The 18525-nt window shown below is 41.8% G+C and overlaps 1 protein-coding gene across 1 annotated transcript in view; it reads right to left on the reverse strand.

The window, feature by feature from the left end:
* Window positions 1–2414: 2414 nt before the first annotated feature.
* Window positions 2415–18525, reverse strand: part of LOC109867271 (contactin-associated protein-like 5) — a 115212-nt gene continuing 99101 nt past the window's right edge. Inside the window, exons 15-24 of the mRNA XM_020456332.2 lie at window positions 18390–18517; window positions 18013–18183; window positions 17061–17279; window positions 15883–16122; window positions 12083–12307; window positions 8504–8637; window positions 8210–8297; window positions 4975–5178; window positions 4508–4582; window positions 2415–4342 (exon numbers count right to left, since the gene is read on the reverse strand). Coding sequence (XP_020311921.2) covers window positions 4089–4342; window positions 4508–4582; window positions 4975–5178; window positions 8210–8297; window positions 8504–8637; window positions 12083–12307; window positions 15883–16122; window positions 17061–17279; window positions 18013–18183; window positions 18390–18517 — 1738 coding nt within the window. The 3' untranslated portion in view covers window positions 2415–4088. The remainder of the gene's footprint in view (window positions 4343–4507; window positions 4583–4974; window positions 5179–8209; window positions 8298–8503; window positions 8638–12082; window positions 12308–15882; window positions 16123–17060; window positions 17280–18012; window positions 18184–18389; window positions 18518–18525) is intronic.

Genomic DNA, 18525 nt, shown 5'->3' on the forward strand with positions numbered 1-18525 from the left:
ATAGGAGCCACGTTGTATTCCTTCTATGCGCTCTCCTCTCACCTTGTCCCTTTGCTTGTGGCCTTCAATACAACACATCAGCTGCATGTGACCAGGTGAAAAAATCTTTCCAAGCCAAACCACTACACACAGTCTACATCATTGTCACCATATTAGCTAAAGTAAAGTCATAGTCAGCTTAACTAATAGAACTAATGCGTTAGTAAACCCGCTACAATCATGCAGTAATGTTAGTGTACAGTCAGTAAGCAGTTACACCGGGGACCCAGTGGCAATAAATTAGTAATACCAAAAGCTTACCTTGACTTGGAAGAGTTCCAGTGTTGTGTTGGATAGTCAGAGCCAGCTAGCTAACTTAGCATCCCTCTGTTTGAGCAGGGATTTTCAGTAGGCTAAACTAGCTAGCTGCATTTGCTAGCTAAGGAAGTGAAACCAGAAAGTGAAAAAAAGATAAAATCTCTCTCCATATTTCTCTCTTGCTTCTCCTTCATTTTGGAAAAAATAATTTGTTCAAAACTGTTCAACTATTGTCTTTCTCTCTCTTTGAGTCAACTACTCACCTCATTTTACGCACTGCAGTGATAGCTACTGTAGCTGGTGCTTATGCTTTCAGTACTAGATTAATTCTCTGATCCTTTGATTGGGTGGACAACATGTCATTTCATGCTGCAAGAGCTCTGATAGATTGGAGGACGTCCTCCGGAAGTTGTCATAATAAGTCTATGGAAGGGGGTCAGAACCATGAGATTCCTAAGTTTTGTATTGAAGTTAATATACCCAGAGGAGGATGGAAGCTAGCTGTCCTCTGGCTACACCATGGTACTACCCTACAGAGTACTATTGAGCCTACCTTCTTTGCAAAATTGTTTTAAACAATTGTTTGGTGACGTGATTATATTCAGTATTGTTTTCTTAATCAATTGTTTGGTCACGTGATTATAGTCAGTATAGTTGTATCTAAAAAGGATAACTTTTAAAATGTTTTAGAATTTACATTTTTGGGAAATTCACTGAGGAGGATGGTTCTCCCCTTCCTCCTCTGAGGAGCCTCCACTGGTGTACACAGTATACTAATACAAAGTAGCTCCATGCTGGCTGTAAACAGAATGAGAGAAGCTGAAGCACAGGGAGATACAGAGGGAGAACTGGTCCTGCAAGGCTCAGTTGGTATCGCATGGCACTTGTACCACCAGGGTTGGCGGGTCACCCATACTTATATATTTCGGTGTCTGCTGAATGGCATATATTATTATTAACTGATAAATCACAGTGTGTGTCCACAGGGATCCATGTCACCATATAAGTATTTTCTATACATGCATATTACAGTGATCTACAGTGTCTTCATCATGTATGTCACAGTAACCCTCATCTGGCTCTACAGTGCTTGGGGCTGGGAGAAAGGCCTGCTGCGTTCTTCCATCTTCTTCATGTGCCTTCACAGGTACACAAAGGTCCTTCCCCAGGACAATATCATGATGTCGAAACCCAGGAATAGATATACCAAGTGAATTGGTGCTACAGTACACCGTGTTCTAGATATGAGGGGAAATCTCAAATAAACACAACAATTATGTTTACCACAGTGGTGGTAAAATGAATGTCTCCCCAAAGACCAGTAAACACAGCATTATCCATCTTTGAAAATACTCCCTTTCACTGGACACATATTTTACAACCATACCTTGAGCAACCGTAATAGATCTGGAGCAATCCAGTTTGCATGCACGCAAAAGGGGTTTTCTCAGGTGACTTTCCATTCATTTACATTTTGAGAACAAAACACACCTAGCAATATGCAAAGTATTTTAGCTGAAATGAAACTTCCTTGGCCTTGCCCATTGCCACACTACTAAAGCCACTCATGGAGACACCATGTTATCTTATGATTGACAGAACCATGGGTTAGACCAGGGTATAATAGAAAAAGGGGAATATAAATGGTTACTCCACGGTAATACATTTATGATGCAATTAATTAAATAAAATAGCAGGAATTCATTTTTTAATTGGACACTTAATTGGATGAATAAGAATATATCCCGGTGTTGTAATATTTGACTAGACTCGTCAGGATAAAATACTGCAGAAAGCACAATTAATTTAGAGACAACACAATTTCCCACCCATTAAAGTAATTAAATACTGTGGCTTTGTGATTGAATTAGGTCAGATTCCATTTTGCACATTTACCATAACAACATTTGTAGGAAGGAGGATGTAGTTTCACAGCACATAATGAATGTTTCTACTACATCAGAATACAAAGGACCACCTCTTGGCATTTACCATCCTTGGTCTATGTATGCTTCTGCATGCATGTAAAAACAACACAATCACACATATAAAGACAATAAGAAAGTTAAAGATTGAGATACAGGTTATGTAGCATAAAACTTCTCTGAAAGAGATCATTATTTTTCAAAAAGAATGTTTGGTTTTATTAAACATATATTCATAATATACCTGTACATTATATAGCCATACAAAATGGGCCCTCAAAATAACCACAATATCAACATGAGTACAAAAAGGATTTCAGAGTCTCAGAGGTTAACCATAACTTGCTGTCAAGGACACTTTAATATGAAAGAAAAAGATGTTTTCAGGCAATACTTCCGCCAATTTCATTATTTTGGTGATGGTGTGTTTATGAACTGTTGCTCATCAAAGATGTTTGCGTATACGATTTTCATTCTCATTCTCTGTTTTATTATTGATAAACTGTCAAACTGTGTTATTTTGCACTTAGTGCCGATTATCCTTTCCCACTTAATTTTCAGAGAAAAATTACACTAAACTAAGCATCAATATCCAGCATTAAATATCAGTATATACTAATCACTTTATACTGTAGATCTAACACAGGGATACTGTTGACGTCAAGCAGTAGCAATGAATTAAAAACTTTTAATAAAAAATACAATATAAAATGGTAGCAAATGCGTGAACAGATCAAACATGTGACAGAACAAAATGTTTACTGAAGGAAACAAACAAAACAATAAAAAATACCCAAAATAAATCTAAAAAGCTTGGGTGAACAACTTAAGCTTTGTATATGGCAGCTCTTTGAAGACTCCTCTAACCCTTGGCCGGCAGCCACTTCTGTGGTATATGATGGTTAGGTTTTCTTGCTAGGGGACCGCTAGCAGATGTTCCAGTTAGCTGGGTTATTTTTACATTCCCTTTCTTGCAGCAATACAATGCAGCCCAACATGTGTATTAGAAACCTCAAGAACATTGTGGAGAAAGAAGAATTTTAAATCAAACTTTCAAATCATTATAATGTAGGAAACCGGTCCGGGGCACCTCATTTTTAAATGGCTTTATTTAAGGATATATTGAAATGGAGATTTAATTTAATATCAGTTCTTTGTGGAATTAATTTAATCTTAATTAATCATTGCATTATCAAGATTAGTAAAACAATACTTATCTTACTCTGTGTTTTTCAATAGTATATTATCTAAGATGGCCTTTGCGTTTAGTCTTTTCAACCATTCCATTCTGTTAAACTTCTAACCATTTTCTTAGGAATTTGAAATAGATTCATTGCATGTGTGCGTAGATTCTCTGAGTCAGAACATGAGATTTCTTCCCCACATGACAGTGGGAGAGTTTAATCTTCGCAATCTACATACATTGAGCCACCAAAACAGTGCCACTGTCCATGTTTTCCTCTATGTGGCTTTATACCATAACATTGCCTACACTTCGTACAACATTGCCTGCCTATTCTAACCCTTCCAGGCTCTTTGTATTCCTATCATTGGATAAATCCGTTGCACCATACCCAAATGCTTCAATCTCTTATGGCACCATTTTCCTGTCCCATCACCAGCATTCGTAAGCAGACCGGTCAACATCTTTGCAGCTACAAGTCCTGTCCTACGAAATATCTAGACAGAAATGGGAAGACGTTCCCCACCAGGATATTCCCACAGTTCCCTAAAGGAGAATGAATTCTTCATTTCTACCGCAGAGGAGCGAGGAAAAAGTCTGGATGCCTCCTCCCGTGCAGACAGCTGGACAAAACAGAATAAAGGTAAGCAGCGATGGCTAAAAGGCTTGGCTGGATGCTGTGTTCAGATGTAGTACTCCCTGTTGTCCCTGAGGGTGGCGCTGTCATGGAGGTGGAGCTCTGTCCGGTAGGCTGATTCGGCCCGATAGACCGGTTCGGCCTGGTAGGCTGCTTCTCTCCGGTAGGCTGTTTCCAGGTTGTGTCGGTGCTCCTTCTCCTTGATGCTGGCATCTCTCTGGGCTTGCCGGTGTTGGTAAAGGAAACGGGTCATCACCACCACCACACACAGAGTGATGAAGACCACTGCTGTCACCACTCCTGTAGACGAGCAAGGGTTAGTTATGACATCACAGGTTAGGTTATCAAGGAGACAACCACAAAAATTGGTGTAAGGTAAGAGAGCGAGAGAAAGGAAGAAAGAAAAATAGGCTAAATTCATATTAAGACAGGACCAATAAATTAAGACAAAATAGAGAAACAAACCTCCAATTACTGCTGAATCATGCCGGGTGTCATTGCCTTGCTGCTCCTTATCTTTGTTTGCTTTCGCAGCTTGATCTGGCAGAGAAGAAAAGAGAAGCAGGCTAATTAATTAACTTTCAGTAATGAGTGAATGAGCTGTGCAGCCAACGGATGTTCCTCAACCGGGTGTATGTGGCAGAAGATAACGTATTTTTGTAACTGTGTAAACAATGATAACAAAACTTCCATTAGGCTGTCAGGCATCCGCTCATTGTGGTGTCGATTCGTTCCTGATTTATCCCTAAAATGTAATAATGATGCTTTAAGCCAGAGACAAAACTGGACATCCACAGTTGATTCCACACACCTTCAAATGGTTTCCAGAATGAAAGCTGAACAGCTGTGGCGTAGTAAACAAACAAATATATTTGTTCGGCCTGAGTTATATCCAGTTAGCTAAGTGGAGACTGTGTTTTACAATAGCTTACCTGAGAGTGGGTGTGAGGTTGTTGAGTCAGCCAGCACCCCACAGTTAGACTCCACCAGGTGACCCCGTACGCTGACCAATGAGCTGCCACGGTTTAGTAGCGCTGCCTTCAGTGGAGCCACGTGATTGAACTGGACTGATGAGAGGCAGCCAATGAAGCCCTTAGATCCTGCCTGCATCACCTCCTCATCAAAATTTTCTCCTCCTGTAATTCAGAATTAACATTGAGCTGTTAAAGCAGTATAGTCTCTCACGGGAAAGAAAGTTATCCCACAAGAGAACAAGTTTCTTGTGAGCTAAAACAAAAAAAACATATATCAAATCAAATCAAATTTTTATTTGTCACATGCGCTGAAAACAACAGGTGTTGCTTACTTACAAGACCTTAACCAACAATGCTTTCAGAAGTTTAAAAAAGTGTTAAGTAAAAAAAAAAAAATAAAAATAAAAATAATAATAACATAGAATTAAACAGCAGCAGTACAATAACAAGCGAGGCTATATACAGGGGGTACCGGTACAGAGTCTATATACAGGGGGTACCGGTACAGAGTCTATATACAGGGGGTACCGGTACAGAGTCAATGTACGGGGGCACCGGTTAGTTGAGGTAATTGAGGTAATATGTAGGTAGAGTTAAAGTGATTGCATAGGTTATAAACAGAGAGTAGCAGCAGCGTAAAAGAGGGGTCTGGGTAGCCCTTTGATTAGCTGTTCAGGAGTCTTATGGCTTGGGGGTAGAAGCTGTTAAGAAGCCTTTTGGAACTAGACTTGGCGCTCTGGTACCACTTGCCGTGCGGTAGCATAGAGAACAGTCTATGACTAGGGTGGCTGGAGTCTTTGACAATTTTTAGGGACTTGCTCTGACACCGCCTGATATAGACATCCTGGATGGCAAGAAGCTTATCCCCAGTGATGTACTGGGCCAGACGCACTACGCCCATAGTTCTTGCGGTCGGAGGCCGAGCAGTTGCCATACTAGGCAGTGATGCAACCAGGTCTCTGACCTCCTCCCTATAGGCTGTCTCATCGTTGTTGGTGATCAGGCCTACCACTGTTGTGTCGTCGGCAAAACTTGATGATGGTGTTAGAGTCGTGCTATGTTATGCAGTCATGAGTGAACAGGGAGTACAGGAGGGGACTGAGCACGCACCCCTGAGGGGCCCCCGTGTTGAGGATCAGCGTGGGGGATGTGTTGTTCCCTACCCTTACCACCTGGGGACGGCCCGTCAGGAAGTCCAGGATCCAGTTGCAGAGGGAGATGTTTAGTCCCAGGGTCCTTAGCTTAGTGATGAGCTTTGAGGGCACTATGGTGTTGAACGCTGAGCTGTAGTCAATGGATAGCATTCTCACATAGTTGTTCCTCTTGTCCAGGTGGGAAAGGGCAGTGTTGAGTGCAATAGAGATTGCATCATCTGTGGATCTGTTGGGGTGGTATGCAAATTGGAGTGGGTCTAGGGTTTCTGGGATAATGGTGTTGATGTGATCCATGACCAGCCTTTCAATGCTCTTCATGGCTACAGACGTGAGTGCTATGGGTCGGTAGTCATTTAGGCAGGTTACCTTAGTGTTGTTGGGCAAAGGAACTATGGTGGTCTGCTTGAAACATGTTGGTATTACAGACTCAGTCAAGGACCGGTTGAAAATGTCAGTGAAGACACTTGCCAGTTGGTCAGCACATGCTCGCAGTACACGTCCTGGAAATCCATCTGACCCTGCGGCCACCTGTTTAAAGGTCTTACTCACAACGGCTACGGAGATCGTGATCACACAGTCTTCCGGAACAGCTGGTGCTCTCATGCATGTTTCAGTGTTACTTGCCTCGAAGCGAGCAAAGAAGTAATTTAGCTTGACTGGTAGGTTCGTGTCACTGGGCAGCTCGTGGCTGTGCTTCCCTTTGTAGTCTGTAATAGTTTGCAAGCCCTGGCACATCCGACGAGCGTCGGTGCCAGTGTAGTACGATTCAATCTTAGTCCTCTATTGACGCGTTGCCTGTTTGATGGTTCGTCAGAGGGCATAGCAAGATTTCTTATAGGCTTCTGGGTTAGAGTTCCACTCCTTGAAAGTCGCAGCTCAACCCTTTAGCTCAGTACAGATGTTGCCTGTAATCCATGGCTTCTGGTTGGGATATGTACGTACGGTCACTGTGGTGACGATGTCATCGATGCACTTATCACACCAGTATCACTACTTGCACATCATCATCTATCACTCCGTGTTAATCTGCTAAATTGTAATTACTTCGCTACTATGGCCTATTAATTGCCTTACCTCCTCACGCCATTTGCACACACTGTATATAGACTTTATTTTTATTTATTTTTTAATTTGTTTTTCTATTGTGTTATTGACTCTACGCTTGTTTATTCCATGTGTAACTGTGCTGTTGTTTGTGCTGTTGTTTGTGTCGCACTGCTTTGCTTTATCTTGGCCAGGTCACAGTTGTAAATGAGAACTTGTTCTCAACTAGCTTACCTGGTTAAATAAAGGTTATTTTTTTTGTTTGTTGATGAAGCCAGTGACTGATGTGGTGTACTCCTCAATGCCATCAGAATAACCCCAGAACATATTCCAGTCTGTGCTAGCAATTTGTGCTTTTATGATGTACAAATTAGTCACTGTGGAAGATATGTATGTAGAGCATATTTAGTAGATCTTCATTTGTATGCTTTTAATTAGAGGAGTGAGTGAGTAGGATACAGAGAGAGAGAGAGAGAGAGAGAGAGAGAGAGAGAGAGAGAGAGAGAGAGAGAGAGAGAGAGAGAGAGAGAGAGAGAGAGAGAGAGAGAGAGAGAGAGAGAGAGAGAGAGAGAGAGAGAGAGATATTTCTGCTTAGGTTATTGTATTATTGTATTTGCTCTCTGTCAGAACCCTTTTAGTCCCCATCAATGAATCTTTATTCAGCCTATATTAGATTCAGCCTCCCCATCAATTAATCTTTATACAGCCTTTATTAGATTCAGCCTCCTTTGCCTCCTGAATTGAAGATAAGGTTTCTATGGCAACAGGAGTGAGGGATAAACAAATAATTATGCTACAACATTGATGGTAAAATCTTTAAATCTGCATGTCCGGTTTTACAAAAGCTATTCTGAGAACGGGTTTGAAAATGTGGAGAAATAGGTGTGAACAGCATCACATAAAGTCATGAAACAACACACGTGTGCGCGTGGTCCTCATTTCATTATTCAAAATAGCTCCATGCAATGGCAGTATCATTTCATAGGCGGGCTTACCGATGACTTTGCCCAAAGTCAATGATCTGATTAAGATCAACTCCGCATCAGATGACAGGGTGTACTTTCTGTGGATGTCCTGATCGATCTGGGGGAATGTGGAAAGCAATCAAGTAATAAAAACGAGGATTACAGGAAATACTGATTCATCTAAATGGCTGCAAATTGCTCTAGTCCAGCTAAATTGATTGGGAACTAAAACACTTTCTTAACAGTATACAATATTGCCCAGATGCTGCGAAGGAATTACACTGCACAGTATCTACACCTCTTGTACATGTATCCATTGCTCACCTGCAGGTAGACATCTTTCCCCTGACGGTGGATTCTGATACGGTGGAGGCGTCCGTCTGCCAGGCTGCTGGGGCTGGGGCTGAACACATCTGGCTTCCTGTACACATGGAGACGATACCAGATCTGGAGACTCCCTGCAAAACACAGCACAAACTGGGTGAAAACCATGCATTGAAAGATCTAAAACTCACAGTGCCTTCGGAAAGTATTCAGACTACTTGACTTTTTACACATTTTGTTCCGTTGCAGCCTTATTCTAAAATCGATTAAATTACATTTGATCCTAACCAGTTAAAAAATCAGCAATCTACGCACAATATGCCCATAATGAGAAAGCGAAAACAGTTTTTTATTTGCAAATGTATTATTTACGTAAGTATTCAGACCCTTTGCTATGAGACTCAAATTTAAATTCAGGTGCATCCTGTTTCCGTTGATCATCCATGAGGTGTTTCTACTACTTGATTGGAGTCCACCTGTGGTAAATTCAGATGATTGGACATGATTTGGAAAGGCACACTGTCTATATAAGGTCCCACAGTTGACAGTGCATGTCAGAGCAAAAACCAAGCCATGAGGTCGAAGGAATTGTCCCTTTGAGCTCCGAGACAGGATTGTGTTGAGGCACAGATCTGGGGAAGGGTGGCCTCCATCATTCTTTAATGGAAGAAGTTTGGAACCACCAAGGCTCTTCCTAGACCTGGCCGCCCGGCCAAACTGAGCAATCGGGGGAGAAGGGCCTTGGTCAGGGACCAAGAACTCGATGGTCACTCTGACAGAGCTCCAGAGTTCCTCTCTGGAGATGGGAGATACGTCCAGAAGGTCAACAATCTATGCAGCACTCCACCAATCAGGCCTTTATGGTAGAGTGGCCAGATGGAAGTCACTCCTCAGTAAAAGGCACATGACAGCCTGCTTGGAGTTTTCCAAACGGCATCTAAAGACTCTCAGACCACAAGAAACAAGATTCTCTGGTCTGATGAAACCGAGATTGAACTCTTTGGGCTGAATGCCAAGTGTCACGTCTGGAGGAAACTTGGTACCATCCCTACGGTGAAGCATTGTGGTGGCAGCATCGTGCTGTGTGGATGTTTTACAGCGGCAGGGACTGGGAGACTAGTCAGGATTGAGGCAAAGATGAACAGAGCAATGTACAGAGAGATCCTTGATGAAAACCTGCTCTAGAGCACTCAGGACCTCAGACTGGGGCAAGGTGCACCTTCCTACAGGACAACAACCCTAAGCACACAGCCAAGACAACACATGAGTGGATTTGGGACAAGCCTCTGAATAGTGGCCCGGACAAGAACCCGATCGAACATATCTGGAGAGACCTGAAAATAGCTGTGCAGCAAAGCTCCCCATCCAACCTGACAGAGCTTGAGAGGATCTGCAGAGAAGTACGGGAGAAACTCCTCAAATACAGGTGTGTTAAGCTTGTAGCATCATACCCAAGAAGACTCAATGCTGTAATCACCGCCAAAGGGTCTGAATACTTATGCAAATGTGATATTTCATCTTTTATATGTAATACATTCACAAACATTTATATAAACCTATTTTTGCTCTGTCATGGGGTATTGTGTGTAGAATGATGATACTTATTATTTTTGTTTTAATACATTTTAGAATTAGGCTGTGATGTAACAAAATGTGGAAATTCAAGGGGTCTGAATACTTTCTGAAGGCACTGTACCTTGATGCGTGGGACTATTGGACTTGTTTAAATCATGCATCATGCATCGAAGTCAATGTGGGGACTATGCAAATATCTATTTTCATTCGGGCTAAAGTATGCACGAAAATGAAAACGTATTTTGAAATATCCATTAAATGCCCTTTTGGTGCTTTGGTAATGTTATTGCCTTTGTTTCTTTGAATTTGGCAATTTTCCATGAGCTGTTCCGACGAGATTGTCCCGAGAGTTGTTTATTCATTAAAACGCCAGAGGCTTGACAATAACCTTTAATTTAAATAGATAAACTTATCTCATGAGGATCACCTCATCTTAACCTATTCAATGCCCCACGCACATCTATCAATCTAAATTAGTTTGGAATGCCAAGAACCATATAAATGAAAATAGCATTCTGACTGAATGAAAGAGAGGAGACCGGTTAAAGAAGGATTTTAAGCCTTGAGACAATTGAGACATGGATTGTGTATGTGTGCCATTCAGAGGGTGAATGGGTAAGACAAAATATTTAAGTGCCTTTGAACGGGGTATGGTAGTAGATGCCAGTCGCACCGCTTTGAGTGTGTCAAGAACTGCAACGCTGCTGGGATTTTCACGCTCAACAGTTTCCCGTGTGTATCTAGAATGGTCCACCACCCAAAGGACATTCAACCAACTTGACACAACTGTGGGAAGCATTGGAGTCAACTTGGGCCAGCATCCCTATGGAATACTTTCAAAACCTTATAGAGTCCATGCACTGACAAATTGAGGCTGTTCTGAGGGCAAAAGGGGATGAACTCAATATTAGGAAGGTGTTCCTAATGTTTTATACACTCCAGTGTGCTTCTTTATTGATGCCCCTCAACAAAAGAGTGATGAAATTAAGATCCCACATATGTAGATGTATAAATAGTTATCCTCGAACAGCCTCAATGTTCCTCCCACACACACGACACTAGATCTGAGAGGCAGAGAGCTTTGCATTATCAAGTGAAGATGGGTCAATACTACAATTCCAGCTCAGTTCGGCGAATGGTTTTATGATATGTTTGAGAAACCCCTGACAGTGCCCGGGTGCCGGAGATTACCGTGGATGAAATGTCCTCCTGATCCTCCAATATTTACAAAGGCGTGACTCTTCCACATGCACCGATGAACACAAACGAGCATAAAGGAGCGACGACTTAAAGATAAACGGTGTAACTCAACAGGATGCTGGTGGGCTTTCTGTTCTACTTGGAAGGATGTCAGATTAGAGGTCTAAGGTGTGTGATCTGGAGTGTTCATGGCGTCGTTATGGATGAGGCTGAATAGGCTGAGACGCATTGCTAAACCTGGATCTGTCAAGGTTCAATTCTTTTTTTTATTCCTGTCCATTATGTAATGGATGGAGATATTCTCAACATAACATATTACTTCTTCCATATTTGTGAAGGGACTATAATTCCATCATTCTATAAAAAAAACATATAGCATTTTTTGTGTTGAAAGTTGTGCAAGGCAACTTGGTTCTTTCAGCCTTTTGCTATGAGGTACAATGGGAGAAAACACTCCATATAATGAGATTAAATTCTGAATTTAGAGTTGCACTCTGCTAGCTAATTGAGCCATTACAACCCCCTTTGCTAAAGCCTTGGTGGAGCGCCAACTTTTTCCAGAAATCTGGAAATATGTTCAAAGCATAGACAGGACACATTAGAAATGATTCAATTATTGTACGTACTACAGACCAGTGGAGGCTCCTGAGGGAAGGACGGCTTATAATAATGGCTGGACTGGAGTAAATGGAATGGTATCAAACCATACCATTCCCTTCACTCCATTCCAGCCATTATTATAAGCCATCATCCCCTCAGCAGCTTCCACTGTTACAAACAAATGAATGGTAGAGGTGTCCCTACCATTGAGTGCCAGGATGACTGCTATGTACTGCTGGCTGAAGGTGCTGACAGTGAGCAGCATGGCAGGGCTTTGTGTGGTCATGAAGCTGAAAGCCATGTTCTCTCTGGCCCTAGTGCTCTCTCTGTAGACTCTGGACGCCTGGGAGCTCCTGTTCTGCATCACAGAGAAAGGCTCCTGGAAGGTGTAGGTCACCGACGACTCTCTGTCAAATGACACAGACACCTCTGCATGGACACAGAGAGAGAGGATGGATCATTAGGGGAGTCATGCTATTATACACTGAATTCATTCCATAAATTGTTGATTACATTTTATAAGTTGTAGCTGCACTTAGCTGAACCTAATCACCAGTCAGAATTTAAAAAATCACCAACACTCCTGACAAATACACGTTCTGTCAATGTCATCGGACGAAATAGAACGACATGTACCTCCTATAAGAAACAGAACACCCTTTGTTAAAGAAGTGTCTGCTCCATGATAATGGAGGCCTAGATTAGTGTGAATGTGAGAGCCAGATCCTCTCAGACAGACCAGAGAAAGCAGAGCAGCAAGGATCTGTCATCTCATCTTCTCCCTCTTTGATGTCTATTTCAGATGGACTCCAATCTGCACTCTGAATGCCACTGATCTCAACACCTCCACTTTAAGAGCAAAGTGAACACCTCTCAAAACATTCCGTTCTTTTCTCTTCCCCCGTTCTCTTCAAAATTATTCATGGACAAAGGAAGATATTGCATAATTATAGCTTTGTCTAAGCACATTCTCAGCGAGTTTTATGTTTTCATAACTATGTTTCATAACAAGTCATGACTTTGTGGAAAGAGAATGAAAAGCGCTCCACCCACACAAGAGCAGACAGTGGAAATAAAGAAGAATCTACAAAGACAGAACAGGGTTATGATAAGTCAATATTGCTTTCTTTCTTAAACATGATTGAAGGCAAGGATTGCTTAACTGGAAAGAGGCTCAGGAACAAGTATATCCAGTGCTTCAGAGAAAAACAAGCTATCTCAAAATATGCAAGAATCCCACACATGCGGCGGTCGCTACATCCTGCTTTTTGCTTAAAACTGCTCTTTCTAGCCTCGTTTATACCTGTGGCTAACATGTCTGTGTTTACACAGGCAGCCGGATTCAGGTCTTTTTTTCACTAATTAGTATTTTGACCAATCACATCAGATGTTTTCTCATAATTTTTCAGAGATGATCTGATTGCCAAAAGACCAATTAGTGAAAAAAATGTCAGAATTGGGCTGCCTGTATAAACGCATCCAATGTGTCCTTTGTCCTGATTTTATTTACTTTCTGATTGTGCCCACATTGTAACTGTTGCATCAACACATGGTAGCAAAATGTGTCTCTTATCCATCCACTGTCTCTGCATTGTGATCAGATATCCTGGTCCCTGCCTCTATGCTAATTACTTGACAGATATTCTTTCAAAATAATATTTATTTATTTTAAGACACACATTGATGCCATAAGTCAATGGCATCAATATGTGTCAATGATTTTATAGGGCGGGATGATGATTTAAATGGTTTCACAGTGGAGATCCGTCTACAATTGTAAGACAGACACAATGCATCTGACTACCTCGGTAGGTGTTGAGGAAGATCAGATCACAGTCAGATCTTTAATCATCTACATTTGTCAAAAAAAATTGGGCATAATCAGAATGTGGAAAAGATCAGGACAAAGGATGCATGTTAGAACCAAGTATTAACAGGGCTTCTGTTGTAAGGTATGACTGTTCAAAACCTGGCAAGGTAAAAAAGAGTTTCCACAGGGGGGTGGAGAAGTGTACATATGAGTGTAATGGTTCACCAAACCCATGGTTCAGTACCTATTGTGGTTTTGGGGTTCAGTTTGGTACATCGGGAAAATGAAATGCCATTCACAATGTTCCTGTCTGTTGTGACAGGGTTGTTATGTTGGGCATCTCAAGTTTCCACTCTGATGCTACATATGTAACCATGTGGCAGGTGGAGTTCCAGGTAGCCTAGTGGTTAGAGTGTTGGGCCAGTCAGTAACTGATAGATTGCTGGATCAATTCCCTGAGCTGACAAGGTAAAAAGATAAAGATATATAATAATTATGCTGTTCTACCCCTGAACAAGGCTGATAACACACTGTTCCTAGGCAGTCATTGTAAATAAGAATTTATTCATAACTAACTTGCCTAGTTAAGTAAATAAAAAAAAGGTGGAAGTGTATCAGTTGTGATGCTGTAAATATCAGTTAGATGCGTTGTGATTTTTACTTTGAACTGCATAGAGTACAGCTATCATGCTTACAAGTAAATAATAATAGATAGCTTTTTATAAATAATGTTTTGATGTTGCATTTAACTGCCGGAAATGCTGTTCTATAGTCTGTTTCCTTAGTAGGTGACGTCAGAGGTCACCATGTGGGAGAAGTGGGTGCTCAGGATGATAGATGAGTTTCCCACTAGTAATTACCATTTGGAGAGCCGTTCAAGTGGATTTTTCCCAGTCGTATGTGGTAAATTCCCACTTAGTTAGGAACGCACCATCATACTGACTCCTTGAGTGCCAGATGCGCAGTTGTGACTCTCATAAAGGGGGCATGTCTGTAGCACCGTACCTTTCCCACTCTGGAGTAATGTGATGGGCTGTCACTGTTAAGTAAATGCAACACAGGGTGAATTGGCCAATTCATTGAAAACTTTGGCTTTGGCTTGTTTATATAGCTGGGTTAGCTGACAACGTCACTAACACAATGGGGCAGAAGTCCGTGAGTTGTTGTGACTCTGGGTGGCCAGATGGCGAGCAACAATGACAAGACTGCCATGTGGGGAATCCTGAGTGTCTAGTTTCAGCTAATTTAATTTGGTTCTTGATACCATGTCTTGTTTGAGGTGTTTTGACTGATTTCATGTCAATGCTAATATGGTTAGATGGCTAACCAACAAATGTAACAATGTATTTAACAGACAACAAGTGCTCATAGTGCACATTTATTTATGTTTTCAATAAACACTGAAGACTAAATATTGTTTACGTGTTGTCAAGAATCTAAGCCAACCCCATATGTTTTGCCCCATATTTGCGCATGTCTTGGTATTTGTTGCAAAACAACAAACTCGTCTATAGAGCGGGTATTAACTGTTTGCTGAAATGGGTGCTAGTGGGAAGGTCATAACGTGGCTCGAGCACTTTCACGAGGTGCTGAAACCCCCCATTCTCAACCACAATGAATGTCGCATATCCGTGTCTATAAACCAAAGACTACAAAATATAAACACAGCCTACCAATCGCTCTCTTTTTTTTGGCCCGGTCAGAATCAGCTGGCAAGGAATGCTTGAATGCAGAGGGGAGAAGATGTTGTGTTGTTTTTTCTTTGCGTTTCCGGCTGCATAGGCTATTCTCATTGAGTGTGGCGACATACTGTTAACTTCTAATCCATAACTCTCTGTCCATCATCGTTGTAATCTACTGGGAAGCTAAAATGTTCCCAAATTGTAGATTTAAACGATTACGCAGGATCGGCCATCGAACCGAATATGTGTACTGTTACACCCCTAGCTGTACAGTACCAGTTGCATATGGATGTCATCACTCTATTGTATGATACATGCAGTGTGATGAGGACCTGGAGAATGTTCCAAGTACCAACTGTATTAGATAAATTATTAATAATTTCAAAGTGTAAGCCTACTCTTATGTCTTAATCATTGTGTTTTAAGTGTTTTTCCATTTAATAATTCATCATAGACAATCTCATGAGTGATCCCATTTACATCTAGCTTTTTGGGGGCATATCCTCACAGACCTTCCTTGCAGGAGGGTCCCCCGTAAGCAGACTGGGAGCAGTCACAGACATAGCCGCTGTTCTTCTCGATGCACCTCCCTCTGTTGTGGCAGAGACTGCTGGAGCCGCTGCAGTGGCCGGGGCAGCCTGCACTTACGCCCGGGGTCATCTTAGCCCGCTCCTCCAGGTTAAATGTCATGCCGTTTATATTCAGAGTTCTGATGCAGCCCATGAAGCCCCTCTGCCTGGCCGCTGTTCCCCCTGGAGGAGGGACCACAGGTTATAATGACTTGATATGGCTTTTACAGTGTTATAACACATTTATAATTAGTATATCATGCATAGTACTCTGTGGAATATTATCTGCTGTTCCTCCTAGAGGTGAGACTGCAGGTTATAACTAGTTAATAATGCCTAATAGAATGCTATAACAGATGTATAACTACTCTATATACATAATACAGTCCTGGAAACCCCTCTGCCTGGCTGCTGTTCTCCCTAGAGGAGGAGATGACACGTTATATACATTATAAAAAAAATCTAACTAGTCTTTATACCTATGAAAGCACCCCACTGATTTACTGCAACCCTTGATTTAATTCCAGTAAGCATCTAAGACATCTCTGGAACTATTCATGTGTGAGAGGCCTCATTAAGACTAACTATATGCAAATATGGAAGAATATCTATAACGATGAAGTGTTGGGCTGACCTTTCAAGCCATTATGAGCAGAAGAAACAGTATAGCCCCCGAATGACAAATCAAGATTTATGGCCAAATAAAGGTTTAATCTCAGGAAAAGCTCATTGGGAATTTCTTATAGGGAACCCATTCATGTGTGTAATGCCTTGGCATAACCAGAAAGTTACAGTGAAATAATGATAATGAATATGAAAAAGAATATCTAATAGCATTATAATTCATACCTTGACCTACTGTCAAATTTGAGGACACTGTAAATCCTGAGATAGAAACTGTACCGAGACAATAGAGTATATCTCTGGTGGAACTTGAGGGGGAAAGGCCACAATTAAAGGCTGTCTAATTAAATAAAATATATTATAATTACTGAGGCCAAGGACAGCCCTACCAACACACAACTGGTTATTGAGACTGAGACTGAGAGCAGAACAGCCCCATCCACAAACAGCTGGCAGTTGAGACTGAGACTAAGGCTATGAGGACAAGCCAGTCCTACCCACAAACAGTTGGCTGTTGAGCCGGAGGCGGAGGTGTCCATCAGATGGAGCTTCCAGGAAGCGTAAGGGCAGCTGGTCCACCTGCAGAGAGGCCTCCTTCACATTGCGCTCTGCCCTCACATAGTGCCACTGCCTGTCATTCAGGGGCACATGGGACTTGACGGCAAGGACCACCCCCCCGTTTCCCACGTCAAAGGAGAACGTCACCACGGATGGAGCTGAGGGAGCAGAACAGGATGAGAATAGCTGACAGTCAGGTCACAGAGAACTCATCCTTCACATTTTGTACTTCCATTTTCCTGTCGGTTTCTCACATTTTCCCTTCAATAGAAGTACATCCGCACAATGAATTCTGAGAATTTCCTTTCCCACCGCCTGCTACCCCTCCAACCCTCTTTTATGCTCTTTCTCTCTCCAAGCACATGGGTCATTTTCTGCATCTATTCAAAGCTAAGTTGACAGCTTGATGATAGCGCTGTAATTGTGCTTTATAATACATCTTATAATTTGGATTACATTATGAAGTTTATATCTGGATGGACAGCTTGGACAGCTTTTTGAAGCACATGTCATCCTATTTAACTACTGCTGTACACACCTTTTATACTAATATATTGTCCATAATGTCTATACACACCATTATATACGTAAAGTATATTTATATTACAGACTCAGACATTGCTCAACCAGATATTTCTTAATTCCTTTATTATTTTTGGGGGGATTTGTGTGTATTGTTTTGTATTCTTAGGTATTACTGCACTGTTGGAGCTAGAAACATAAGCATTTCGCTGCACCTGCGATTAACATCTGCAAAATATGTGTACGCGACCAATAAAATTAGATTCGATTTGTGATTTTATGTCACATGTAGTGCTCTCATGAAATGAAGTGCAGATTATTTCTGAGCGTGTGTGTGTTTGTGCGTGCGTGTGTGGCCCACAAACTCACAGCTAAGCTCCACTCTGATGAAGTCCTTGAGGCCCAGGTCCTCCAGAAAGACTCCTGATGGGACGCTGGTCTTGAAGTAGAAGGAGATGTCAGCGCTGAGCTCTGCCTGGAGGGTTGGGAAGTGCAGGTAGGATGACTCCTGGTAGAAGGACGCCGCATTCCACACAGACTCTAGAAAACAGGAAACAGTCATTTCTTCTTAGAGGAAAGTCCTGACTCACATAATAAGGATACAGAGATGAGGATGAATATCTTGGGACTGAGTGGAGCGTTTGAACATACTCAATATTTCATCCGCATTTGGTGTGGAAAAACAAGGATGTTTAAAGGGACCATCTGTAAGATAAAAATGGAACAAAACAGAAGAGTTCACCTACTGTCACCATAACAACGCAGTGGGCCGATTCTGTAGAGTGCCTCAGAGCCTGTTCTGTTGGTGTCTCCAATCACGATCTCACTCACTGGTAAGTGCTCTTTGTAGGAGAGGACTCCTGTGTCATTAGCCCTACAATA

The sequence above is a fragment of the Oncorhynchus kisutch genome, linkage group LG2, assembly GCF_002021735.2.
Source record: "Oncorhynchus kisutch isolate 150728-3 linkage group LG2, Okis_V2, whole genome shotgun sequence".
Lineage (NCBI taxonomy): Eukaryota > Metazoa > Chordata > Actinopteri > Salmoniformes > Salmonidae > Oncorhynchus > Oncorhynchus kisutch.